Source organism: Aspergillus luchuensis, chromosome 3, assembly GCF_016861625.1.
Source record: "Aspergillus luchuensis IFO 4308 DNA, chromosome 3, nearly complete sequence".
In the NCBI taxonomy this organism is placed as follows: Eukaryota; Fungi; Ascomycota; class Eurotiomycetes; order Eurotiales; family Aspergillaceae; genus Aspergillus; species Aspergillus luchuensis.
In genome coordinates, this window is record NC_054851.1 from 806,429 (window position 1) to 832,431 (window position 26,003).

Genomic DNA, 26,003 nt, shown 5'->3' on the forward strand with positions numbered 1-26,003 from the left:
GGATAATTTTAGGAATAGATACCAAAATGCTTTATTCTTAGCGTGTGAGCTTGAGGATCCCTTTGAGGAACGGTCCACAGTCACTGTGCAAAAGCAAATAATCAATGTAGGGACTCTCTGAGAGATTCGTACTGTCGAAGTCATAAGTTTCCGAATCCGTTCCTCGGATCACCACTTCGCAGAAAGTCCTGGGCTTGCGAAAAGAAGTTTGTGGCTAATATTGAGTATTCATCGTAAGTAGGCGAGCCGACACCCATGGGATACTGTGCATCGGCCGTGATGATGGGGGTCTGAATGTTGAATTGAGATGTTGGCGACTGTGGTAGAGATTGTTGTGTATGCAAACGAAAAGGCTCCGGTAAAGGGGACGTCTGCGACACTTCGGCTCCAGGTGTGGGAGCTTCAGAATAAAGTGAGTCCCCAAACATGCGACGGGCTGACTCTGCATCACTATTGGAAGAATACTCGAGGATCTCCCAGAAGCGCGAGAGATCTATGAGTAAGTACTTATTCTGAGCACCAGACTCAAGTTCATAGGATGCTGAGACAGCATCTTCCAAGCTCTGCAATCTGTCCGCCTGTCTGAAAGTCAGCAGATAAAAGTGAGTATGGGAAGATATTCCCTTACCAAACGTGCCATATGTGGCCACTTGCGTCCTAGATTCTGCACGAAACTAACACATTTGTAAAACCTGTTGCGTTTCTCTTCGCGAATGGTAGTGTTCTCCGTGAAGCTAAGCTGCAATTCAATGGTTGCTACCACAGCAGCACTATAGCCCAAGAAAGGATCCGAGACAACGAAAGATCTTTCTTCGAAGTAGTCGATAAAATGAATTATCCATGTCGTGTGCGACGAAATCAAGTCCGAGCTGTGCTGCAAGAATATCTCGGGAATCGTACTCCGGAAATTTCTGAGGCTGAGAGAGAGCAATAGCGGGTGATTCAAAAGACACAGAATCGTATGATATAGGAACTGATTCAGTAACCATGGGCCCCAGTAATCTCTCCTTTCTTGTAGATCCTCAAGTGTTCTTTCACTCAAATTCGCTGGCTTGAACCTGTGGCTGTATGGCATCTGCGTTTCCCGTTCCATAAGAGCAGTCAATATTCTCGAATACTCTGATTGTGAAGACCACGGGGGTACGTTGCTAGGCTTCCCATGGCGTCTGACATATTTTACAGTTTTTGCAAATATTTCACTGAGCATGATCACGTATGCTAAAATACCCTGATCCTGCATGCTTGATGACCGTGTTTCATTTGCCCCATTGCTTGATGAGATCGTTGGAGGCGGCCGGCTAGGACTTTCTGGGAACTGGGGAAAGCAGCCATCAGGAAAATCTAGATTGTCGAAATCAACTCCGTGAAGACGCTTCAAGAGACAAATGCTCCAGAAGCAGCGCCTGCGCTCTTCACGTGCAGCTGGGGCTTGTACTAAGCCAGACTCTAGGCCAAGGTTGGCACATTGTGCCAAGTTCATTGCCAAACTGCAATGGATGCTCGAACGGTGTGTGTTTCCATCTAAAAGTGATCAAGTCAGCAAGGCTATCATTCTGACACGTCAGTGGTCGTATTACTGGCAAAATCCACCAAGCTCAAGAGGCATAGGCTCTGAAGAGTTGAGAGCTCTATTGGCCCTTCCGAAACCCTCCTCATAACCAAGCCCCTGGCTACTTCCGTATAGCCATTAACAAGTGACGTGAACCCGCCAGTCTGCGAACTCTCGTCCTGAGAGAACCGAATGCTCAGCGCCAACATCGCATATACTATCTCTGGGTCACGGCTCCTCAGGCTATCGAGGAAGCCTTCCTTCTGAAAGAGTGGAAGGGGCTGCGAGTGGCAATATATCAGATAAAGCTCTGCAATTGCGAGCACCTTTTCCCAAGTGGGGAAGGGGATATTTGGGCTTAAAAGGGATGCCACAGCGTTGCTCATTACAGCAGTGCGAGGAGCAGCTTCCCGTGGCTCTTGTCTGGGGCTGTTCTGCCTATTGAACAAGTTAGGGCACGGATGACATCGCATGAGGGAAGCTATGTATTACCCCAGGGCATCGAGAACTTGCCCCATTCTAGCCTCAAGGCTTCCCAGTCGTTCCTCCTGTAGGAATTTATCAGAATTCAGCAATATCGCTGTCATATATATTGGCTTACCAAGATTTCCGAGATCCTGTTCTCTGAGCCGGGAGGCACAGAAGCCCCCTCCCGTGGGATGGCAAGCCCAGCTGTTGAAGATCTCCTATGTTCTCCAGCATAGGCGCATTGCTGGTTTAACCGGGCACACAAGGAGCAGACTGGCTGCTCCCCAGGACATTTTGCCTTCTTGCGTCTGCGAAGAGTCAGTGAGGAGTGCGTCATATAGTGCAAGATCGGACTAATGTTCCGTCTCACCTGCATGGTTCACAAGCTTGTCGCACTCGCTTAGCCGGCCGCTCAGCAGATGTGGACGCCATGTCACACCCTTATATTCGCGTAAATGTGCAATGTATATAGATCATGGAATACTGAGACTTTTTTGTCAGTTACACCTGCTAGTGGAAGCCTTGTGCTGCCGTACGTAGGAGCGCTTATACGCTCCTGAGAGGTACAATATCCCCACTTCTTAAGTATTCTCATTGACAGGTGGCAGTTACCATAGACTGTTATCTTCATTGTAAGGCTATCTAAGCCTTGACATCCAGATCGCAGAGCAGGAAATATGTACTATGGCTTGAACATTTTGGACGCTGGGATGTTGAACTATCAGCCAAACGTTGGATGGTCTTCCGCTGATTGTCAACTATTTGGCCGTATCTTGTTTCCCAATCTGGATAAAGCGCCATGAAAGTATGGATGACTAATCTACGGACAAGCTTCACCTCGATCAGGTAACTACATACAATAATTCTGCGCAATGGTAGCCCATTCGACAATCTTGCGGGGGAGAGCGGCCAGTGCAGCCGAATGATATACAATCTTTATGACTCTGAAGCAGGGCATACCAGCTGAACCGAGGAAGTCAGCAGCGTCGCATCGTGCCATTGTAGTGATTCTAAAAGAGTTTACTAGGCTCTGCAACCTTTATATGTTGTGACATGTATATTTAGACGCAGCCAAAGTGTACAGGTTTAGGCTCCCTCAATCTTGCCTCTCCTCGGAACATTGGTCAATGCTTCTCTATCCACCCAAAACAAGCGGACTATGGCTGGGACACAGGGTACTCGGGGATATACGAGAGAACATGAGGCAGGTATTAATGCTTTGACGCTTTGGAGAAAGTTATATACAACGTCAGTTATCTTTCTTTCTAGCTGCCTATCAGAGAAATAGAGGTACACTGTGTCAAAGTTGGCGAGGACCGCATTTACGCCTTGCCGAACCAGGTCTTGTGGCCCTATGATGAGCATTAGTAAATCTGTCAATCCACGAACCCCCACTGGGACACGGTATTTCGAGGTGCAACTTACAAAGACCATACGACCCATAGCGTAGGTAGTAGCTAAGAAAGAATACATTAGCCGTGGTCCATTGTCATGGTATATTTGAAGAGCCTACCGATGCCCATGCCGTAGACGGAGATGAGGTAGGGCCACATGAGGTAACCACTGCGCTCAGTCTGTAGAGATCCCGTATTGTTAGGTTTCTTCGTTTCTTTTGCGAGCTAGAAATTATTCGCGGATCAACGGACCTTCCACCACTGGCGCTTGCCGTCGTGCTGCTGGAAAAGGCGCTGGTAGTAAGGGACACGGTTCTCACGGAACACGAACCTATGGAAAGCAAGATATATTAGCAGGTTGTTTCCGGTGTAGAGTCTCGCTTCCGAGTCCCAATTGCACGACATATTCAGGCAATTGAGCAGCAAACAGTCCCGACCGACAAGCCGTCAGCCCGGCCGCGCTCAGGAAGCCATGCGGGGGGTACAATTGACGAAATGAAATCAGCGAACATACCCAGCCAGACGAGGAGCGGTGCGGAACATTTTGGCGGTGCGCAAAAGCGACAATGGGGGTTATGGAGGGAGGAGGAGGGACAATGGCAGATGAGAGGCTAGCAGCAACAATGATCAGTCGATGTCGTGAAGTGTGGACCCGAACGGTCCTTGAATATCACGTGACTACCCTCCCACTTCCGCCTTTAGGATGCGAGGCTTAATAATTATCACGTGAATATGCAAGCTCCTAACCGTAGCGAGTATAGCGTGTTCTGGTGGAAGCCCGGCCTGCCCAGAAAAGAAGTAGTCCGCGGAATCAAAGGTGTGCAGAGCAGAAGAAAGCCGCCATTTACCTGTGTTCATATGTGTCACTAACACACTTTGTGATAGAGTGCGATTTATGAGGATGGTCAGACTTACTGCCGCCTTCCTTTCGCTCTCCTTTTCTCAAACCTCATGCGCCCGGCTCTTCTTCGACTACTGAAGAGGCCGTCAGCTCTCTCGGTTCTCGACTCCCTGATATCGATGCCAATTGGAGTTGAACAATTGGACGTTCGACGCACAGCTAAATGTGTTCGATGCTTATCCAAGACTCATAAGCAAGCAAGAAGCGCGCCAGCTGCGGAGTTGCAACAAACGCCTGCGAACGATTCTTCTTTCCCATCAACGAAACGAGCACTCAGCTTCCGCATCTACGAAATTAATACGCCACACAAACAGGCCGCAGATAAAGCTGGAGGCTCTTGCGACTCGGCTCAAAGTTTTTATGCCAGAAACCCTCGCAGCCTCGCGTTACAACCGGAGAGATTGGATTTCGAATCGGACATAGGACATACGGATGACATTGGAACTCGCTTAGTAGACGACCCGGTGCATCGGAACGATTTTGCACTCTGGGAGGAGCTACTGCGTTACCGGCAGCGACATTATGGTGATAAAGGCACGTTGGATATATGGGAGGGCTTGACGAGCCGAGTTGACGGTGTGCACTTGCCCGTTGAAGGAGAAGTCGCTGATTTCTTTTGGCAAAGCTTCGTGGAAGCTGGCATACGGCACGGTGTCATTCTGAATGAAATCGCTAATTATGCGCTGGCGCTATGGAATACAACGGGGAAACGTTGGGAGGGTTTTTATGAGGCTGTCGTTGGCGGCTTTATTGACCGTGGCATGACACAGCAGGCTGTTGAATGGCACAAACGCCTTCATCATCCTCATTTGACACACCCGAACGATATCCTGCATGTCTTCCGGCCGATCGCTCTTTCTCGACAGCAAAACAGAGTCACTGGAGCGATAAAGCCAGGGGGGCGGGCTGCCTCTTCAAGCTTATGGGCTTTTCGCAGCATCTGCCGCATGACTCCAGGCCACCAGATCTATGCTCCCATCATGTCTACTCTATTACGCTGTGGTCGTCTTGGCGATGCGCTTTCAATGCACAGACTCCTCATCCAAGAGAATGACCATCCGCATTCGTTCGACGAATTCGAGCCATTACTAGAGAGCGCCAAACAGTATGGGCCATGGGCATCCTACCAAGAGCTCCATAGCTATGCCTCCCAACGATTCCCTGAAATGATAAACGAAACCGATGATCCTGATAAAATCGCTGCGGAGACTCAAGGAAAGGTTGCGCATGAAGAGAGGCCAATAAAGGACGAGTTTGGCGCCCGAATCTTTGCAACGGAGGCTCTTAACTTCGACACAATCCTTTCTGGTTTAAAAATGTTCGGCGTGCCAGCTCTTGGACCGCAATCTCTGCGGGAGATGGCGCTCAGGGCTCGGGGAAGTCAAGATATACTGAGCAAGCTCCGGAAGCTTGAACGAGCAGGCATTTCGCTGGGGAACTCTGTCTTTGTGCGTCTTCTTCGCAAGCTTGCCACGGAGAACCGCGACATACTCTTATCGGACTTGCTCCACAGCGACGAGCATCCCGACGTCCTTGAGGATGCGCGCATACAGGAGTCTCTACTTCTATCTTACTATATGAGTCAGGATTGGCGTCATTATCATATGACCCTTGCAGTTTTGAGTGAACTATCCAACGAAGGGCCGGCTTTGTTCAACATCCATTTTAGGAAACACCTTGCCGCTGGCGAGTGGACTCTGGCCTCCAAGCTGGTTGATGAAATGGCACTGCGCAGTCAAACCCTCACCAAAGAGAGCATTGACTTCATGGTTGAAAAGGTTCTGACGCCTCGGAGGCCCGGTGTCAGCCCGATCAAGGGTCAGCGCCGTTCCGAAGTCGTGGAAGTAACCTTCCTCTTCCGAGTCTTACGACGCATCGTTCCTGTGGGTGCTTCTGTGTCTCCTGACCTTTGGGTCGAGATGATTAAGCGATTTGGCATGATGAATTGTTGGGATGAGCTTCGAACATGTTGTCTCTGGCTGGCCCGTCATTATTCTTCTACCCCCAAACAAGACCACGCTCCCCTCCAGATTATCTCGCTATCGACTGTACAGCAATCGTCCCATACTACCTCACCTGACGAGCACGGCAATACCATTCTCGGGGCGATCTTCAGCAAACAGACGCAAGCCGCTCTCGTCTATTGGGGGTTCCGGATGCGAGTTTCCTCCAAACGAGACGACTATAATCCTTTCCACACGGAGGGTGGAAACTTCGTCCCTTGGGTGCGCGGACTTGTTCTCCTTCGGGAGCTTGGACAGAACGGTGTGCAGCTTTGGACGAGATGGATCAGACGAGCCTGCCGGCACCGACTTGCTGTTCTATACGGACGACCTCGCCGCTCCAGTCGTCACATGAGTCGCATGTTGCGACGGGAAAACCCATATAGTGTGGAGCGAGTCCTGGGAGATATTGACCGTGCGTGGGGACAGCCCCTCCTGCTCCAGGGTTGTGCACCCAGGGATGTGTATCGGCTGGTGAACCCACCCAGCTCGAAAATGTCTCAACGTCGAACACGTCGAACCTTCTTGCGGGAGAAGAGCCTACGAGGGGCAGCCTTTGTGAGTAGCCGGTGAATTCATTATATATGTACAATATATTATATAGCATCACATAAGATAAATAAAATGTAATACTAGCCCAGCCCAGCCCAAGACACACCGCTCACGTGAAGAAACCCGGGGCAACGCGGCCACACAACAAACGAAACAAACACGGGCGGGCTTCGCCACGGGCAATGGCGTGGCCCCGTCAGCGAAGTCAGCCAAATGCGAAACAGGAGCAGCCATGACCGACCCTTGTTCCTAAGAATAGGTTGGCAGGCAACGCGGCCAGACTCCATCTCCCAGAGCCTTGTTCATACTGGCCCACCGTTACTGGCAGATCAACACTGCCCTCGAAACTTTCTCATGACCCGTAAGGGTGATCCCAAGCCAAATGGCGCGGTTGTTGCCGTGGTTCAGGCTTTGGGAGGTCATGTAGTGCGTCTTGGTAGTCCACACTCTCTGCACAATTCACTCAGTGCTTTCACCAGTGGGGTTTATTGATTATTGCTCTGCCTGCTTGTCTGCATCATCCGCATCCTTTTACACGTCCTTTATGGCCCGAATGTTGGATTCTTACTGTGTCTGATTCTTCTTCCTCTCTCTCCCCCCTCCTTTTTTCTCGCTGAAACAATAATTCTCACTCATCAGGCGCATCAATTAATTAAACCCTTGAATCGAGTAGACTGATAATTTCCCCTTTTTCTTGATATTCGCGCATTTTGTTGTATTACTTGTTGCTTGGACTTCGCAGCCAATTTTCTTCTTGCATGAGTCCTTCCGGCTTATATAGCATCTGAACGATCGATACCCTTTTCCAACCAAACAGAACGCGCAATCAGTATGCTAGGACTAGGAGTTCTAGCGCTCCTGCCCTTCGCAGCGGCGAAGGCTGTACGGCCGCGATCCACTGCATGCAACAACTCCCCAGACTTGTGTTCCAAGTCATACGGAGAAATCACACACCTGGGCGCACACGACAGTCCGTTTCTACGGGATGCCTCGACGGATTACTCTACCTTTGGAGACCAGTGAGTTCAATTGGGAAGGCAGAACGTCAATGCAGTTTGTTGACCACTTCACAGATACTACAACACTACACTCCAGCTTGACGCTGGTGTCCGTCTTGTCACAGCTCAAGTCCATAAGTCGAATTCACAGTGGCGTCTCTGCCACTCTAGTTGCGATTATCTGGATGCAGGATTGTTGAGTACATGGCTGTCAGATATCAAAGGCTGGTTGGACTCCAACCCCAATGATGGTACGTTGGTGGCGGACTACAATTACTCCCAAAAGAGCTAAGAACTGACATCTTCCGTTAATTACTAGTTGTGACTGTTTTGCTGGTCAACTCAGACGATGCAACAGCTTCTGATCTGCATTCGCAATTCGAAACGGCCAATCTCACCAACTACACCTACACACCAACCTCCCAAACCTCCGCACCGAGCTCGTGGCCAACATTGCAGGAACTGATCAATAATGGTACCCGGTTGATGACCTTCGTGGCATCTTTGGACGCTTCCAGCAACACGGTGGCACCATATCTGATGGATGAGTTCACTTTTATCTGGGAGAACAACTACGACGTGACCTCCGCTTCCAACTTCTCCTGTGAGCCCGATCGTCCCTCGAGCGTCAAGAACGAGCTTTCCACCGCCTTGTCTTCCAACCGCCTCCCATTCATGAACCATTTCCTCTACCAAGAGACATTGGACATTGAGTATCCCAACGTCAGCTACATTTCTACCACCAATGCGGCGTCTGGAGGAACCGGAAACCTTGGCGACACAGCAACCAAATGCAAGAAGGAATACAATGGCCGCCAGCCTACCTTTATCCTGGTTGACTTCTTCGACAAGGGTCCCGCCATCGATACCGTGGACAGTTTGAACAATGTTACCAACGCTACTGGACGGAAGAACCTGACTTCCGTCAGCGTTACCAGCTCGGCGTCCACCTACTCCAACGTTTTCAAGGGTCTGGTCGAAGTCGTCCAGAAAGCCAAGGACGGAGCGAATCCCAGCATGGGAGAGTGGATCTGGGCTGGTGGAGATTGGGGAAGTCTGCTGGGCGGCGGTATTGCAGTTTAAGCTGACCGCTGTGACCTCATACTTCTTTGGAATCTTCACCGTCCTTTCACCCTTCATTTTGATGACTAGCCTATTTAGTACATTGTCATTTTGCATCTATCCCACATATTTACAGTTGCAACATCAGCGCTGGATTTCAAAGTTTTGGACGAGCCTCACGACATTCCTTTGCTATAAATAGGGGGGGTACCAGGTTGGCGTTCGGATGATTATCATATTTTGCACAGTGTACCTAACTGATATGACCGTTTCACCATGTCCATAAGCAGCGATAGCAGGTAAAAGAAAGGTGCAACTGCCGGAGCATATCCACTCAATCGAGTATCACGCACATATCCCCTAGTAGTCTCTTAGTCATTTTTCAACAACTCACGGACCTTGTTCACTTTATCCTCAAAGGACTGCTCCTTATCGGTCCTGTAAGCAAGAAAGAGTTAATAATGTTAGCCTGTGTAACCACACCCCACCCAAGCCTCTAGATAAACAACAACAGTCCCCAGAAATGAAGCAAACAAACAAGAAAAAATCAAAAGAAAAGAATGAATGAATACACACCTCGACCCAACCCGAATATCCGTCTGAATCCTCACAATACCCTGCTGATGAAGAATCGTATGCGCCTGACCAATAACCTGATGAACTCTATCCCAAGGACCCTCTATGATAAGTAGTAGAACCCGTCAGCAGCCAATAAAGCATACCCATGCGCACGCGCACACATCAATACAACATAACTTAAGTATCACTACTAGTACAAAAGTATGCTAATAGTAGTACTTATCGGAGGATAAATTTTTCCCAATAGCGAGCGGTATACTACATACCGAGGGTGGTGCCAGCTGAATGCATGACGTATTTCAGGCCGGATTTCTCAATAAGGCGCTGAACATCGGCTATTTGGGCGGACACGGAAGGGGATGAGGTGCCGATCTATTATCGTTAGTATAGTGTAGTGTAGGTTTTTAGCGAAGTTTACTAAAGTTGGAGAATGCATATGGGGTTATGGGTTAAAAGTTTGCGGTTCGTGGGTATGCATGTGGAATGATTGATTGACGCTGGACGGACATGATGGGAATGATTGAATGAATGAATGTGTCACGTCACTTTCATCCATGAACCAGGTAATAATTGCATGGGTAAGATGCGGGAATAGTCAAGCAGCATGATGCAAAAGAACTAGATAGTTGCAAGGAATGGAATAACCCACTGGGATCAAACAGAAATCGGCGGTGCAGTGCGGGGGAGTCGGGATGGATGAGGATGTCTCGGCCATATTTGTTGTGCAGAACCAGATTTGGAATAAGATGGTAAGTAGTAAAATGAATAATATCCAAACCAAATAGAGTTGAGGATCTGATTGCGTGAGAAAATGATTTCTACTGGAGGATGGGAATGGATTGACAAGTGGAAGCAGCCAGCCACTTTTTTGGCGGGCAGTGAGGAGAGGAGTTCATCAAGCAAGCGCGGGGCCTTAACGGCGGCCGGAGGGGCAATCGTGACTTGCAATCAGTTCGCATTGACATTACACCACTTTATCAGGAGATGCGCATTGGCTAAGTACTACTGGCTTATAATCATCGGAATTGTTCGTTACTCGCTTCTCTATGGTGGAATATAATCCCACCCGCTCTCTGGGAAAGTTGGCAGACAACTCCTCCGGCGAAGATCAGTACGTTTCTGCGGACAACACATCACCAGAACCAAGATGGAAGACGTATCTTGAGTACAATGCGTTGCTGTGGATGACGATCGGTTTGTGAGGTCTCATATCTGAAGCCAACTTTACCCTGGCGAAACCCGACCGGGAGGAATTAGTGCTCCTTCGATGCAGGTTTGCTTTTTTTCTTTTTCTCTTCCTTCTTCCCCGGATTCCAGCTCCTCCAGCAGCATCATGACCGGTTTGTACTAAATTTGGGCCGACGGCCGAGGATGTCCCTAAGACTCACTATCAACTAGACTAAACTACTGCTGTGGGTGTGGGAAGATGGATCTGGATCTAACGATCCTGGGGCAGATGCTAGTTTTACTAGCGAATCGTTTGTCCGATTTTCCCCTTTGGTGACCCTCTTTTTATTCCTTGCTCTTATTTCTGGTTTTTCAAAGAACAAGTCAATAATAATTGTCCCACCCAGCTCCTATGAGGGGAACACAACTGACAAGAGGACATACGGCCAACAATGGCCTGCAGAGAAGACAAAGGAGGTGCTCGAGGCTCTGGCAGGATAAAACGGGAAGGAAGAACGCCTTCAAATCGTCAAGTCGCACTGGGCCCTTACTTGGGTCGTCTGTCATCTGCAATTGTTTCGGTCCGCCCCTCTGGTACCAAATTCGCATTCACCAACCTAGATTTATCGACTTCTCTTGCCTCGTGGCTAATCTCCTATCCTCACTGGCTTCTCTCACCCCCCTTGATCAATTTCATTTTCAGCTGAGATCACTCTCTTCTCGTTCAGTTGGCGGGCTCTCCTTCTGAACAGCCCATCCGACCGGGTGTGACGCAGCCCTGCTGGTCCGACCGTTTTGTCTTCCAGTGCGCTTCGTTAGTTTGTCCCGATAGTTCACTAGCGACTACGGCAATATCGCTCGCATGATTTAGCATATTCCGTGACGTTCAGTCAACTCTATCTACCTTGTACTCCTCACCCTCGACCTCCAACCAGCGTCTGCTCAGCTGTCCACGTTTCTGACCGCCTCTTCTCGTCGCGGTGCAGCATCCAGGACCCGAGCTCTGTCGACGTTTGCGTGCCCGACGCCTTGCGTTTAAGCGCTCACCCAGATTTCGCTTCGGACGGTAAACCACTACTCGTTACTTTTCTCATTTACGAAGTCTTTCTTGTCTTGTCACAGTATTGGCTAGCTGCTCGTGTCGCTTGAAGCGTCAGATGCGCGGCGTGGTAACAATACTGAGACCTTTCGAGATAAATCTGCGCGCCGTGATATGATTGGCATGGGATCCGCCTAAGGCTCGCACGGCCAAGCGCCACGGGGCTGCGACGACCTAATCCCTGCACAAGGCTCGTCCTTCCCAGATCTAGCGACTGTTGCCACTAGACGCAATCGGGTTGGGGGATTTCCCTCCAGAATCCCTGAGCTCATCACTTGCCGTGCGGGTGATTGAGTAGGCCTTGATTACTGAGATCGATCACCTGGGAATAGTGGGCACAGTCCGTTCGATTTCATCGAGCAGCTTATCCTCCCATCCGCTGAGAGCCAATTGGCCGATTTGTAACGAGGCTCCGTACTTGCAAAAAGTGTGAAGACTGGTCTGAAAGAGAGACAGCTGAAGAGACAAGATTCGCCCGGCTGTTGAACTAGTATTTTAGACCAGCTACTCCCCTCTCTCCACGTTCAGGCTCGCGCTGTGCTGGACGCTTATCCATCCCCCTGGAAGGCCCAGTGTCCGTTTTAAGTGATTTGCATCTGCGTACATGAAGAGGCTGCATGTTCCCTTTTCCACTGCACACTGAATTCTTGCCTGCTGCGCCTCGGACTTTTTCCTTGCGGGACTAATTCAAGCCCACGTGACTCTATACATCACGTTGCGCGCATACCACGGAGCTAGAACGTTTGCTGTTACTATATTAACCAGGGCTGTAGCATTCTTGTGGACATCTGCTGGTGGCATTTGTCATGGTTTTTTCCTCAGTCGACTACCATCGTCATTGTTCATCATCCACTTACCTGACCAATGACAAAGCCCAATCTACTAGAGCTCCCAGTAGGAGCTCGGCTCGTTTACCTCGCGGAAGGCGGCGCCAATGTCATCTATCGAATCCTCGCTCCAGCACAGATGGACTTTGATGAAAGAAATGACCTCCCTGTGACTGTTTCCAACTCACTACCTAGCACAACGGGTACATTCCAAGTGCCTGCCAAGTTTAAGGGTAAACTGCTTCGACTCCGCAAGGATACGAGCGCAGGCATCTCTTATCAGGAGATTGCACGCAATTTTGACACATGCATTCGTCCTCTTTTCAAACCAGAAGAGCTGGTTGATCAGGAGCTCGTTTATCTCCCCAGAGGGCTTGTTCAAGGGTGCAATGAACAGCTACAGGCAGCAGAGCGAAGCGGCCAGCGTCCAAAACGACGCCAAGGGGTGTACCTCTCTACGGTGGAGCCGTTTGGGCTACTCATAACAGACATGACTACGTTCAGCATTCCCGGAACGACACTCTCAGAGTTGAAACCTAAGTGGCTAATTCAATCCCCCTCTGCACCCCCGAACTCCCGGAGATGCCGAACCTGCGCACTCCGCGATATGAAGAACCAAAAGGCGCGCAAGAAGGGATTGGCGGAAGAACAATCATTCTGCCCCCTCGACCTGGTATCTGACAGGTTCGACAATGTCCTCCGTGCGGCCCAATTTGTCAAGGGATGCAAAGACCAGCCACGGCTGGCAAAAGTACTTTATCGAAATGGAACGCTGCAGAGGCTCCTGACACATCAGAAAGCCTTACAGGATGTGGGGCTTTATGGTCCACCGCCAAGTTCGCGCGATAAGTCGCTTGCGATGACGCTGCGAGACTGTACAATGTTCATAAGGGTAGGTACATCCATAGCTTTCACCGGCGCGCCACGTGTCCGCTAACATCAGCATAGATGCCACGCGACGATTCCGGCCGTGTGGAGATTAGGCTGGGGGATTTGGACCTCAAAACCGGGGCTGGCGGGAAAGCCAAGTACTGGCTGGACCTGGAGCACCAATTGATCGTGGAGGACTGGTACGCAGGGGCCAAGAACAACGTATCGGAAAGCGAGTGTGCTCAACAGAGTCCACGGGCGCATTCGCAGTCCTCGATATAGGGGTCCGTAATAACTTGTCTTGCACTATTTCCTGCGTCTTACAGCTACAATCTGCAATAGCAGCTGCGATGATTAGGGGTTCACAGCACCCTATTGAGGTATGCACCAGGCGACCCATTATGGACTGTCGCACGGTAATGATTGACGGCCTTTCTCTTTCTTCCTTTCTCGTGCATCGTGCTTTTGATATCATGCTTTTACTCACTTTTTAATGTTCGGTTGGCACATTTGCTTCATTATTATGTTTGGTTGCATTTGATCGGGGCAGGGAGGGTCAGTGATACGTCTTGCTACACATTTGATGCATCTCTTTTCCGATTTCGGTCATGGTTCTTGCTTGATGTGTACACTAATTACTTGGGGATTCACTTCTTACTCTATGGCTTTATTGATTAATGTATACACATCCACAGTGCTTGATATCATCTCATAGCAGTATCTGCGTCTCTAGTATAATTCAGCCTAGTCTCTTTCTATTAACAACACAGCGATTATCCCACCAAGTAAATGACGTCACCCGCTCACCCAGAGCCAGCATCGGGACATCCGACCGAATACCCCGAACGGAGGCCCAATTCACCGACCGACCTGGAAGCCCAGAGAAGGAGAAGGACAAGACTACTACTTAACTCCATGCAATAATCAAAAGTAATAGAACCCCACAATTGACATCAATCTTCTCCCAAAGCGGAGGAAGTCTTTGCCCTTACCAATCAGCCACAGTCCAAGTAGTTAACTATCCAAGTAACTTACAAAGTAGTTAGGTTGGTAGAGTAATCATTATTGTCCATTAATAAGCGTTTTCATCCGTAATTCCGCGCCGCCCTCGCCTCTTACTTCCGCGGATGCTTTTAACGGCTGGGAAGAAGGAAGAAACAGGTGTTGTTGTTGATCATGCGGTTACATCTCCTGGGATTGATCGGGATTTGTCTAGCGGGACTTGCATTATTGGTCTTTACCGAGAAGAATAATATTAATCTCTTTGCTGCGACGACACATACAAATATCATGGCTGTCCCGAGGGTTCTTGCTCGTCGGGTTTTCCGTTCATCGTCCTCTTCTTCGTTGTTTGGATTTGCTGCTGTTAATACGCCTTCGCCTTTGGTGACTACTACTGCTGCTGCTGCTGCTACTTCTGCTGTTAGATCGTTTTCGTCTACTGGGTCAGTGAAGATGCCTTCTCAAATGCCTAGCTCTGGTGCGCTCGTGGATTTGGCCAAGGGTCGCCATTCCATTTACAAGCTCGGGAAGAATAGCCCCGTGCCGGATGAGAAGATCGAGGAGCTTGTCAATCAGGCTATTTTGAATGTTCCTAGTGCGTTTAATACGCAGTCGACGAGGTTGGTTGTTCTGCTGCATAAGGAGCATGAGCGCCTCTGGGATATCACCATGGATTTGTTCCAGGCCCGTGTGAAGGAGGGGACGCTGCCTGAGGAGATGTGGAAGAATCAGACGCAGCCGAAGCTGCAGGGGTTTAAGAATGGATTGGGAACTGTAAGTGATAATTCCAATTTGGGTATATGTTGGGATGTCGTGCTAATTGAGTTGGTTAGATTCTCTTCTATGAAGACCCCGCGCACATCGAGCCTTTCAAGGAGAAATTCCCTACCTACAAGGACCAGTTTGAGCCTTGGGCCCACCATACTAATGCTATGCATCAGTACTTCTGTATGTGTTTGGCTCTGCTTTTTATCGACTTGGGATCGTAATGCTAATAAATACAGTGTGGATCGGTCTTGAATCTCTTGGCTTCGGTGCCAACTTGCAGCATTATAACCCGCTTATCGATGCTCCTGTGGCCAAGCAGTGGGATATTCCCACTGACTGGCGGCTTATCTCTCAGCTGGTGTTTGGTAGCCCCGAAGTAGAGGGCCAGGAGAAGCCGAAGAAGCCCGTTGAGGAGAGAGTGAAGGTTTATGGCAAGTTGTATTGTGCTAGCTGGCGGTGGCTTGGTTGTTTTGCTCTGCGTCTGTTAGACTAGATGGTTTGTAAGTTAGCGCAACATCCTTACAGGATTTAGGATCAATGCAGTATAGATTTTGCCAGAAGTCTAGATACGATTCAAAAGTCATCATTCCGGATATAAGGCCATGCTAAGGATTGAAAGAAATGGGAGTCAATATATCAAAATTGAACTGGCTAGTATGTTCTCCTGATATATTATACCCGAATGACTATTACCCTATCGTCTACTGAACAGACCAGCTAACGTCAAAAATGCAGCATGTTCATGTGGCTATTATACATACCCCAAAAAGCACACCAATCGAGGAAAGAAGATACCACTCCTTCCCATCCCAGATACCCTCCTGAGCCTTCCTCCAGCAACCACACCCTCTCTTCCTTCCAAATTCTGTACATTCGGCAAGACAAACCACCCAACATGGTATACCTAAAAGCAAACCATCCTCAATTTACCATGCCCTCCCAGCCCTACTTCTAATCTACACCCTCCATCCCTCCCTATCCATAACCAACCCCATTCATTGACCTATCCTTATCCTATTTATACACCATGACCAACCTCCTAGCAACCACCCTCGCCCTCATCTTCACCATCCTCTCCCTCCTCCCTCACAGCAGCTACAGCCACCCCATCAACGAAACCGCCCATCATTCCTCCGCCGTCCCCTACGGGATACTAATCACGCACTGCACCGTCCCCAACACCATCGCCTTAACCTTCGACGACGGGCCCTCAACCTACACACCCCAGCTTCTCGACCTCCTCAGCGAATACGGCGCACGCTCCACCTTCTTCGTGAACGGCTACCGCCTTCAAGAGAGTGCTCCCATCTTACAACGCATCTATAACGAAGGGCACCAAATAGCCTCACACACGTAAGTCCATCCATCCCACCATCTTCCAACACCACCCCCAATCAAACACAAAGATTTATATATACTAAGTACTTAGTAGGTTCGGCCACTCCTTCCTCCCCGCCCTCGACAACCCCACCATCATCAACGAAATGAACACCCTCGAGTCCCTCTTCCGGACCTTCATCGGTCGAGTCCCGACTTATATGCGCCCGCCCTTCCTAGCCGTGGACGGACGGATCCTCGCATTGATGACGGACCTCGGATACCATGTTATCGGGGCGAGTGTGGATACCAAGGACTATGAGAATAATACGCCGTGGTTGATTGGGGAGAGTGTGAGGAACTTTGTGGAGGGAGTGCAGGCGGGCGGGACGGTGGTGTTAGCGCATGATACCCATGCCCAGACGGTTTGGACTTTGACGAGGGTTATGTTGGAGGAGAGTAGGAGGAGGGGGTTGGTTGGTACGTTGCTCCTTCCTGGAATCTTATTTGGGGTGTTGTGAGTGAGAGTGGTGCTAATGATTGTTATGTTTAGCTACGACTGTGGCGGATTGTTTGGGGGAGTCGACGGATTTTTGGTATCGTTAGTAGATGTGTTGGCTGGGGAAGTGTTGTGGCGCAGTCAGTGTAGAGGAATGTTATATATTTTGCATGCGAGTCACGCTTCCATATGCATCTGCTCCGTTCATTCGGTTTTGTTGAAGTCTGTAAACCATGTATTAGATATAATCGTAAATATATATATCCTGTAGTATAACCGATCCTCCGAAAACGCCCCAACCATTTATCTATACCATGATGCTTGAAATCAATATCACCACAACTCCGTCCAAACCCAACACCCCCAATGCAATGCTATATATACAGTTGAGCACAGCTCAAAAGAAATCCTTCTCATCCAACCACTGCGTATCAATCGCATACGCCACCAAATCCGCCGCGCAACACATATCCTCATGCCCACTCTCCAAATCCAACAACTCCAGAACAGCCTGCAACCGATCCTCCAGCGTCTTCTTCAACTGAGAGATATATTCCTGCGTCGCAGCCGTCACTCTCGGCTTGTACTCCAGCTGCTGCTGCTTTATCTTCTCCAGTGGAGACTTCGCTACCTGCTTCTTCAGACCTTTATTAGGCGAGCAGGGCGCAAGAGGCTGTCGAGCAGGTGTAGTTGGTGCTGTAGCTACTGGCTCGCTCTTTCTATTCTTGAGTAGGGACTTGAGTAGGAATACGAGCCAGACGAGGTTGGTTCGTGGGGCGTATTCGGCCCAGATGCCTGGGATGTCCGGGGATTTTTCGGTCTTGAGGGGTTCGCCGTGGTAGACTTCGGCGCGCATGCTGTGGGTTGTTGTTAGTTAGGCCGGATATCTTATTGGGGATGTTTGTAGTCTGGTGAGAAGGGTACGTACTATCTGTAGGTATTCCGTAGCATGATCTCATCTTCGTCGCGGCCGATGGCGTCGAAGATTTGTTTCTTGTCGAGATCCGAAGAGGCGACTTCGACGTGCTCTGCTTCTTCGCTCATGCGTAACGCAGCGCGGGAGAGGGAGTAGTCGATGATGGTGGTTTCGAGGGTGCTGAGTCCGAAGCCACTTGTGAATGACTGGCTGATGATTTCGTGGTCGGTCGGTGGATCCATGCGGCCTTCGGGGCGTGTGCTTCGTATGCAGACGTTACCGAGGTGGAGATCTCGGTGCTGTGGTTATGTTAGTGATGGTGATTTGGTATTCTCGGGGTTGGGTGCGAACCTCGAACAATGCGTATTCCTCCGCCCGTGCAAGAGCCATTGCGACTCCCCAGAAGATGTCGTAGATCTGGAAGATGGATGACCAGGAGAACTTTTCCAGCTCACAGCCAGCATCGTCCATCTCAATGATTGCCCAGAGTTGTGAGTCGGGGTAGGCCCGTTTACTAGACGGGTTTGGGTTCAGACAGTCGTCCTTGGTCTTCTTGTAGTAGTCCCACGCCGTTTGAAAGTTCTCTGGGAAGCGACCCTGAACGACGTGGATCTCCCGAAAGCGAGCGAACCCGGGGATGGGATCGAGATACTTGAGCATCTTTACTTCGGAGACAATTTCCTCGATGCTAGTGAATTTCTTCGAACCAGGGCCACTCTGCGCGCGCAGAGGGACCACCTTGAACACGCCATCACCGTAAGCCTTTAAGCGCGCAAGTTTGGACTTGGACATCTCCTTTTTGCACAGCTCCTCCCGCAGACGTAATTTATAGACTTCTCCGTAGGAACCCTCTGCGATCTTCACCACTTCTAACAAGTTGCCTGCCCGGGCGGCCCATGATCCAAATTTTTGTACGCTCTGCGCGGCGACCGGGGATAAGGCTTCGTTAAGAATTGGCCGAACGTAGGCATTTGCCTTCTCGTCTGTGACGCAGCCGGATGATAGTCGCGGTGCTGGCTTGTCCTTTCTTGCAGATCGCCGCCCGCTCTCTGTTATTCCTTCGGTAGCTTGCTTGCGCCTTCGAGGTCTCTCGACCGACACCGTCGGGCTAATCCTCACTTCGACCATCGTCTCATACTTTGTAATTTCGTTAGTGTTGCGGTTTGGCGACAGCTGTTCGGACGGGGATGGCTCGTCTTGCGGTTCGGATACAGGGGCGGGTGTCGCTTCCGGCATAGGTGTTTCTTGTTCAGTCTCATTAGGTTGGATGTCCTTCTCGTCAACTTCTTCGACCTCGACCTCCTTTTCCTCAGGCCCCTCCGGCTCTGTCTCTTGAGGCACAGACTCGTCTATCGTAACCTCAGCCAGCTTCTCTCTCAGGCCCTCCACAGCACCCCGAACGGCTTTTTTCGCTTCCTTTCCCAAATCCTTGGCTGGGCTTCGCTGCTCAAACACCGCCCTAGGCGCATCCGCTCTTCGTTTCCCGTACACCTTTCTCTGTGTGCTTGTGCGTGTTCTGGTGGCTGGTCTCGATATCCATTGTCCAGGGGTTGTGTTGTCGGCCGCGACAACAGGTGAGGATGGGGATAGCATGGTGATGTGGTAGCGTGAGGGTCGAGTGATCCTGATAGAGTTGGTCCTAGTGGCTCAATGAGCCTAGCGCCCGCGTGTATTCAAGAATGTGCCCAAGATTGAGGAGACCAGCAGTTGCGGCGAGATTCGGTGGAAGCCACTGATGCTTACCAGGGCTATTGATACCTTTCCTAATCAGGAATAGTGCCTTGGTTGCTGGGGTAGGTGCTGCTTATATAAGTGGATCGTCATTGCCATTCTGAATCAGTCATACTTTGTAGGAAAGGGAGCTCAAGTGGAAGGTCAGTCCGATTCTGATCGTAGTGCTCATGGTTATCTATTGACATTTTTTGAGAGTGCTTCTCTGTCTCATTGCATTAACCTAATGTTTTCATGGTGTTTCTCTACTCCAACTTCAAAAGAAGATGCTGATGTCTGCAGATATCATTCAGAATTGTGAAATTTTATACCGAGCTCTCAATTGGTAGTACAAAGCCCGAGGGAGAAGTAACTAGGAAGACAAGGCTCTAGCATGTAAATTCCCGACCAGAGGGACAACAATGAACTTGACTTGTGATTATTGAAGGGCTCTGAGTGGTGATAGTAAGGTTCCGAGCTGGAATGGCCGGGATGAAAGGAAAGGCCTCGGCAAGCTCGTGTATCGGAGGCTTTCCGTGGATTGACCTGCCAGAGACTTTTGGGCAAGTCACCTGCCAGATTAGGAATATCTAGCGCAATGTTTGGCTTCCCAAAGAGGTAGCAGACTACCGATCACATCCCTGGTAGACTATGGACGTTGGTGACATGCATATATCTAGATTTTGAGACTCGTTAATTAGACAGGAATCATAGGAGACAGACATGGACGACTTCGGAGATGTACCCCGTACTCCGTAATTAGAGTATGGAGATGGAAAAGGGAAATGGGACGGGTGGATCGGCACAGGATTCCACTGCTTCTGGCCCGTCAAATCCAGCACGGGCCTGGCAGTGAAATTGCGAGGATGGGCGGGCTGGACGGGAAGAATGATACGATGGAGTGTTTGAGATGGGGGAGATTGTAGTCTACTGGATAGAAGGATGAATGAATGTATGTCGACGGATAAGAGGATGGATGACATGAGACCCATATTCCTGCCTGGGGAGCATGACGATCGGTGCCTCATGACGCGCGACGACCAGTTAATTTTGATGGCCGGTTTTACAGTCGGAGGAGATCGGAAGTAAGCAAAACTACACACAGTCTTCAAGTTAAAGGAGGACTTTCTGCTATTGTAATTTTGCCGGTGCTGCGGGTTACTAGTGTATTACCGCTATGACCTCCCGTTGTGCGGTGACGTTATTCCTGCCGCTGGGAAAATTTTCTATACCCTACCTTCACACAGAATTATCCCAGGAGATTTGTAGTTTGGCTGATAGCTGTAGACAGGCTGGTAGTGTGATATACAAATAACAGACAGCATCTGGATAATCTCTTGTCTACTAAAATAGGAGAATACCCACGATAAAAGAAACCCGACTGAGCCGCCGCGTAGATCACGCGAGCGCAACACCACTGAACCAAGTACTGTAACTACCAAAACCGTAAAACTGACTGGCCGGACGCTCGGGATTCCTCGCCTTCTTTTTTCTTTCCATCCGTCGCCCTTTTCATCTTTTCCCTTCATTCCGGCTTATCGGCGCATCAACCCTTCCTCGCCCCTCTCCCTTCCTTTCTCACTCACACTCACACTCACACATCTTCTACCTTCGACGGCGATTCCTCCGCACTCCCGCCTAATCCTCAAATACGTCTCGATATCCCTTTGCGTCCTATTGTCGATTATCCCACATTTTCCCCATGTCGCCGCCTCCGCTGAAATAAAACCCAACCCATCATTGAATGACCCGCGATGGCGTTCAACTTCAACTGGTCGCCTTTAATGGCGGACGCGAGCTTTTACACTCGCGCTCAGGAGCTACTCACTGCCGCCTTGAATAAATCGCCAAAACCGCCGATTATCGTGGACGATATCCATGTCACCGAACTCAATCTCGGCTCTATCCCGCCCGAGCTGGAGATCTTGGAAATCGGAGACCTGGCCGAGGATCGCTTTAGAGGCATCTTTAAGATGTCCTATACGGGCGACGCCTTTCTGACTCTGAAAACCCGCGTCCAAGCAAATCCGCTCAATACCTATCTTCTCACCCGACCGTCCTTTGCGACTCCCTTGCCGGTCGCTGCAGCGTATGTGTTGTTGGATTTCCCTAATACGCAGCCAAGCGCATCCTTGCTGACCTGATCGCGACGAATTGCAGAACTCCGTTGACTATTCCCCTTCAAATCACCCTTTCCGATTTCAAACTTTCCGGCTTCGTTATATTAGTCTTCTCGAAGCAAAAAGGCATCACAGTTGTCTTCCGAAATGACCCCCTTGAGTCACTCAAGGTGTCGTCGACCTTCGACTCGATCCCCTTTGTGCGCGACTTTTTACAGCGAGAAATAGAAGGCCAGCTTCGCGTTTTGTTTATGGATGAGTTGCCCGCCATCATTCATCGCCTGTCTCTCCGATTATGGGTTCCAGAATACCGGGCTGGAGAGGAAATGGCTAATCGCGCTACCAACACCGCGGGTGAAGGACCTGGCCAGGATCCTCTGGCGAGTCCTCCGCAGGATCCCGTGGATGCTCAGGGCAACGCTTTGGATGAATCAGAGATCGCTTCGCTTTCGTTGGATTCCTCGGTCGAGACGCACTCCTTGTTTTCACAGAAGAACTTGCTCCGTTTGGCCGCCCTTACGGACTCCCAGCGAACGCTATCACTGTTCACTCCGTCTATTCAAGAAGTGGTCTACCGCGCATGGACGTCGCCTTCTGACGCGGGCGAAGTTTCGGGTGGCGTAATGTCTCCCTTGAGCCCTGCACTTTCCCGGACACATTCCCAGGTTGGCGGAATGTCCTCCTTCCAGGATACAGCCAGCATGGTATCTTCACAGACGCGGTCTTCGACGAATACCCACACTTTCAGCAGCTACGGTCTGAGCTTGGGAGCTGGCCGCCATTCGAAATCCAATGCTCGCAGGCGGAAGAAGCGTGTGGTGGACCTGCGTCGTCCCAAGGCTCCAGAGGATGCCGCAAGTGTGAGCGGCGATAGCACCTACACCGAGACCACCAGTGCACCGTCTGTCTGCTCGGCACCTTTGCCGGTGGTCAGCGAACAGACCGATGACCCAGTGACTCCCCCGCTGTCTCCGAACAGTGAACTACACCTTCCCACGGTTCCCGAACGACACCGCTTGAGTATTTCCAGGCAGATGCCCCGCCGCGATATCGCGACTGAAATGTTGCGTGAGACCGGAGAGTCGTCGGCTCAGCCGGTCAACCATTCGGCGGTTGATGTTGACGCTACTCCGCGGGTGGCTGTACACCCCTATATTCCTGCTCAACATGACAACGAGAAGGGAGAAGCAAGCGCCTCGCGCCAGCTTCCTTCCAAGGCACTCCCATTCTCCGATACCAAGCCGACATCCAGCATCGTTGACCAAGCGCTGGTAGAACGACTGGCCGGAGAAATTGCTCGTCGCATGCGGGAGGAGAAATTGACTCCCGGCAATTCTTGCAGTTCGTTCTGGGATCGTCTCAGCCATGATGATGCCCCTCCGGCGTACGGTCAGTGACTAGTACAGCCTTGTGGGCGTCTTTGTACTCTTTTATCTTCACCTATTCTTTTCTCCACGGCTAGGATGCTCATACCCGTGCAATCCTCCCAGCTTCAGCGAGTCTGGAGCATTTCATGACCGATACGACACTGCATTTAATCTTGACTGTGCTTTACTGTGTTTTAATTGTTTCCAAGCGGGCTTTAGAACTTTGTACATTGATTGGACTGTACTCATAAAAGAATCTGGCGTGTTTTTTCTTTCTTTCTTTCTGATTTTTGACCTGCGTGAGCGATCTGTTTCTGAGGGATACCACTTCGCTCGCTGAACTCTCTTTGACTGTGATTTTCTACTCTACTCTCCTTTGTCCACTCTTTCTCTTTACTGATATTTTTAGGTTTGATTTGGGATTCGGAAGCTGGAAGCACGCAACCGATGGAGGAGTCAAAAGAATGACTGGCAAATCTGGGTTTAGTTTTGCCTTGCTGAATTGCCGTAGAGTTTCGAGCAATGCTACTGTATATTTTTCTGATGAAATTGCGATAGCACGTATTCTCGCTTTGAAGCAAAATCACGATCGTAATAAGGAATAGTCATAATCCTCCGAAATCCCCACGATCTAAGCGTTCTCCTTATCTTTTGGGGGTTTGACGCCAGAGCGGTCGGCTCCACCGTGGCTCCGATCGGTTTGCGACGAACGTCAACCATTTAACTGAACCTGACGCCCGTTCGCTTCCCTCTCCTTCCCTTCCTTCCTCCGCCACGTCGCCAGTATCCCTGCCCGTCCGTTCCCCAGTCCGTCCAATTCCCCATTCCTCATCATGGCGGGCCTGTTCAAGAACGTCTTTGGCGGTTCCCAGCCCTCGAACCCAGCCAAGGTTGACGATGGTGAGTCTCACAACACGCACACCCCAAACCCCAGCTTTTGCCTCGAGCTCTGTACCCCAGGAAAATCAAACCTTCCCCAAACCACCTTCAATTGCTCTCCCAGCTCTAGCTCACCGTAACAAACACTTCTCTAATCACTATTTTCAATGCAGATTTCGCCGACTTCGTCGAAGCTCCGGAGCCCTCCCCGGCCTCCCTCGTCGCCGGGTCCTCATCCATCCCAGCCGTGAACACCCAAGGCGTCACCCCAGTCCCCTACACCAAATGGTACCGGGTATGGGAGCGGACCTCGCCGCGAGACTTCATGCAAGAGGCGACTGTGATGCCCATCATCCTCCTAATCATCCTCTTCCACTTCTGGGGCACGCGCAAGAACCGCCGCAAGGCGCGCGACTGGGCGCAAGCTCACGCCTCCGCTCTGCAAAGCGAGTTCGCCGTTGTGGGTTTCGACGGCCCCAGCAGCAGCAACAGTGAAGGACAACCCGACCCCGAGTCTCTCCTCAAGGAACGCTCCGCTCAAGAATTCGCCTCTTACGCGACCGGTCGTCAGAACGTGGCGTTCGTGGACGTGGCCATTAAGCTCCCCAAGCGGTACAACCCTGTCACTTTCTGGACGGAGACTGTCCTGGGCTTCTTGTTTGAGAGCTGGTCCCCCCCGACGGAAACCTACGAGGCTACTGCGTACACCTTTGATGGAAAGGAGAAGGACGTTGTCCCGCTCCCGGCCAACGATCGCTCTTCCCTGAAGGTCAACAACTCGACCTACGATGGATTCATCTGGGCTGTTGTGCACAAGAACTACATGCGGAAGTTCCGTCAGGACCGCTACGACGCCAGCATCACTTTCACCAGGGATAACAACAAGTTGCCTAACTGGGTTACGGTCATGACGGAGAGTGCGGAGATCACGGATGCTTTGCTCACGAATGAGCTGGCCCAGGCTATTGAGAAGGCCGGCAATGACTTCAAGTACTTGATTGTTACTGACCAGCCTGTTGATAAGCCCATGAAGTGAGTTCCCCCCACCCAAAACATTAACACCTATTCCCCAGACCGAGCACACGTGCTAATCCACACCCACCCATCTATGCAGAATCGAGGAAACCACCCCCCGCAAGCGCATTGAACTGTCCGTCACTCTCCCCAGCAGCGCCGAAGGCTACAGCACCACCCTGCCGCTCTTCACGCAGTTCCTCCGTTTCGCCGACCGTCTCGTCGGCTCTGCCCACTTCCGCCCCGAAGTGATGCGCAAGGTGCGCAGCACTCGCGACGAGGAGATCAAGAAGCTGCGTCGTGCGGATGAGGAGGAGAAGGCCGAGGAGCGCCGACTCGCCGCTGAGAAGGTCAAGAAGGAGGACAGGGAACGTCTCCTTCGTGGTATGTCTGCGGATGAGCAGAAGAAGTACCTGGAGCGTGAGCAGCAGAAGGAGCACCGTCGGATGATGAAGAAGAGTACGCGTAGGGGGTGATTTCTGTTCTGTTCTCTTTCCTTTATATTGAACGAACTGTGGATTAGGGGAACGTGGACATCGGCTATCGAAGTCCCTGCTCAAGTTATGGTTTTGGTGGTGAGGCTGTTCGTTCGTTGTATATCTTCATGTACAATGTATTCGTAATTCTTTTTTCTTATTCGGATGATGATCTGGGATGATGGGGCTGGATTTGGTTGGAACGATGCCGTGGGGTCAGTCGTGTTCTTGACTGACTGCAGTGGTTTAATTGATCTACTAATGTATCTTGATGGCATGAAGGCTATGGTTCGTTCTGAGTAGCTTCTTCGTATGAGCGACCTGTCTATGATAGTTTCAGCCTCGTGGCTATATACCTGTGATTGATTGGGCAATATGTAGATCGAGATCCTGCTGGTAAGCAGCTCTTTGAGGAATACCCTATCAAGACACCTACCCACAACAACAGTAAAGTACTTATGACGCC

General features: G+C 50.4%; 11 protein-coding genes across 11 annotated transcripts; 7 read left to right on the forward strand and 4 right to left on the reverse strand.

Annotated features, from left to right (window-relative positions):
* Positions 1-140: 140 nt before the first annotated feature.
* AKAW2_30287A (putative C6 transcription factor) lies at positions 141-2,393 on the reverse strand (the record flags this gene model as incomplete). The annotated part of the gene is made up of 5 exons (XM_041686785.1): positions 141-578; positions 629-1,521; positions 1,578-1,987; positions 2,042-2,097; positions 2,151-2,393. 5 exons carry the CDS (start codon positions 2,391-2,393, stop codon positions 141-143), a joined length of 2,040 nt encoding a protein of 679 aa, XP_041540734.1.
* Positions 2,394-3,339: 946 nt separating this feature from the next.
* Positions 3,340-3,954, reverse strand: AKAW2_30288A (cytochrome c oxidase subunit 7; the record flags this gene model as incomplete). The annotated part of the gene is made up of 5 exons (XM_041686786.1): positions 3,340-3,369; positions 3,443-3,474; positions 3,531-3,591; positions 3,664-3,742; positions 3,926-3,954. The coding sequence occupies 5 exons, from the start codon at positions 3,952-3,954 to the stop codon at positions 3,340-3,342; spliced, it is 231 nt and encodes a 76-aa protein (XP_041540735.1).
* Positions 3,955-4,362: 408 nt separating this feature from the next.
* Positions 4,363-6,888, forward strand: AKAW2_30289S (uncharacterized protein; the record flags this gene model as incomplete). The annotated part of the gene is made up of 1 exon (XM_041686787.1): positions 4,363-6,888. One exon carries the CDS (start codon positions 4,363-4,365, stop codon positions 6,886-6,888), a length of 2,526 nt encoding a protein of 841 aa, XP_041540736.1.
* Positions 6,889-7,698: 810 nt separating this feature from the next.
* On the forward strand, positions 7,699-8,948 carry AKAW2_30290S (uncharacterized protein; the record flags this gene model as incomplete). Its single annotated transcript, XM_041686788.1, has 3 exons — positions 7,699-7,886; positions 7,941-8,116; positions 8,185-8,948. 3 exons carry the CDS (start codon positions 7,699-7,701, stop codon positions 8,946-8,948), a joined length of 1,128 nt encoding a protein of 375 aa, XP_041540737.1.
* Positions 8,949-9,298: 350 nt separating this feature from the next.
* On the reverse strand, positions 9,299-10,221 carry AKAW2_30291A (thiamine-binding protein; the record flags this gene model as incomplete). Its single annotated transcript, XM_041686789.1, has 4 exons — positions 9,299-9,365; positions 9,504-9,606; positions 9,773-9,878; positions 10,156-10,221. The coding sequence occupies 4 exons, from the start codon at positions 10,219-10,221 to the stop codon at positions 9,299-9,301; spliced, it is 342 nt and encodes a 113-aa protein (XP_041540738.1).
* Positions 10,222-12,636: 2,415 nt separating this feature from the next.
* On the forward strand, positions 12,637-13,751 carry IPK1 (inositol-pentakisphosphate 2-kinase; the record flags this gene model as incomplete). Its single annotated transcript, XM_041686790.1, has 2 exons — positions 12,637-13,491; positions 13,548-13,751. The coding sequence occupies 2 exons, from the start codon at positions 12,637-12,639 to the stop codon at positions 13,749-13,751; spliced, it is 1,059 nt and encodes a 352-aa protein (XP_041540739.1).
* Positions 13,752-14,645: 894 nt separating this feature from the next.
* AKAW2_30293S (uncharacterized protein) lies at positions 14,646-15,732 on the forward strand (the record flags this gene model as incomplete). Its single annotated transcript, XM_041686792.1, has 3 exons — positions 14,646-15,245; positions 15,305-15,419; positions 15,476-15,732. 3 exons carry the CDS (start codon positions 14,646-14,648, stop codon positions 15,730-15,732), a joined length of 972 nt encoding a protein of 323 aa, XP_041540740.1.
* A 534-nt stretch (positions 15,733-16,266) lies between these two features.
* Positions 16,267-17,077, forward strand: AKAW2_30294S (chitin deacetylase; the record flags this gene model as incomplete). The annotated part of the gene is made up of 2 exons (XM_041686793.1): positions 16,267-16,592; positions 16,672-17,077. The coding sequence occupies 2 exons, from the start codon at positions 16,267-16,269 to the stop codon at positions 17,075-17,077; spliced, it is 732 nt and encodes a 243-aa protein (XP_041540741.1).
* Positions 17,078-17,452: 375 nt separating this feature from the next.
* Positions 17,453-19,564, reverse strand: AKAW2_30295A (uncharacterized protein; the record flags this gene model as incomplete). The annotated part of the gene is made up of 3 exons (XM_041686794.1): positions 17,453-17,912; positions 17,984-18,270; positions 18,323-19,564. 3 exons carry the CDS (start codon positions 19,562-19,564, stop codon positions 17,453-17,455), a joined length of 1,989 nt encoding a protein of 662 aa, XP_041540742.1.
* A 1,871-nt stretch (positions 19,565-21,435) lies between these two features.
* MDM34 (MDM34 family protein) lies at positions 21,436-23,198 on the forward strand (the record flags this gene model as incomplete). The annotated part of the gene is made up of 2 exons (XM_041686795.1): positions 21,436-21,770; positions 21,842-23,198. The coding sequence occupies 2 exons, from the start codon at positions 21,436-21,438 to the stop codon at positions 23,196-23,198; spliced, it is 1,692 nt and encodes a 563-aa protein (XP_041540743.1).
* An 803-nt stretch (positions 23,199-24,001) lies between these two features.
* Positions 24,002-25,537, forward strand: AKAW2_30297S (CCDC47 family protein; the record flags this gene model as incomplete). Its single annotated transcript, XM_041686796.1, has 3 exons — positions 24,002-24,068; positions 24,221-25,079; positions 25,162-25,537. 3 exons carry the CDS (start codon positions 24,002-24,004, stop codon positions 25,535-25,537), a joined length of 1,302 nt encoding a protein of 433 aa, XP_041540744.1.
* Positions 25,538-26,003: the final 466 nt, after the last annotated feature.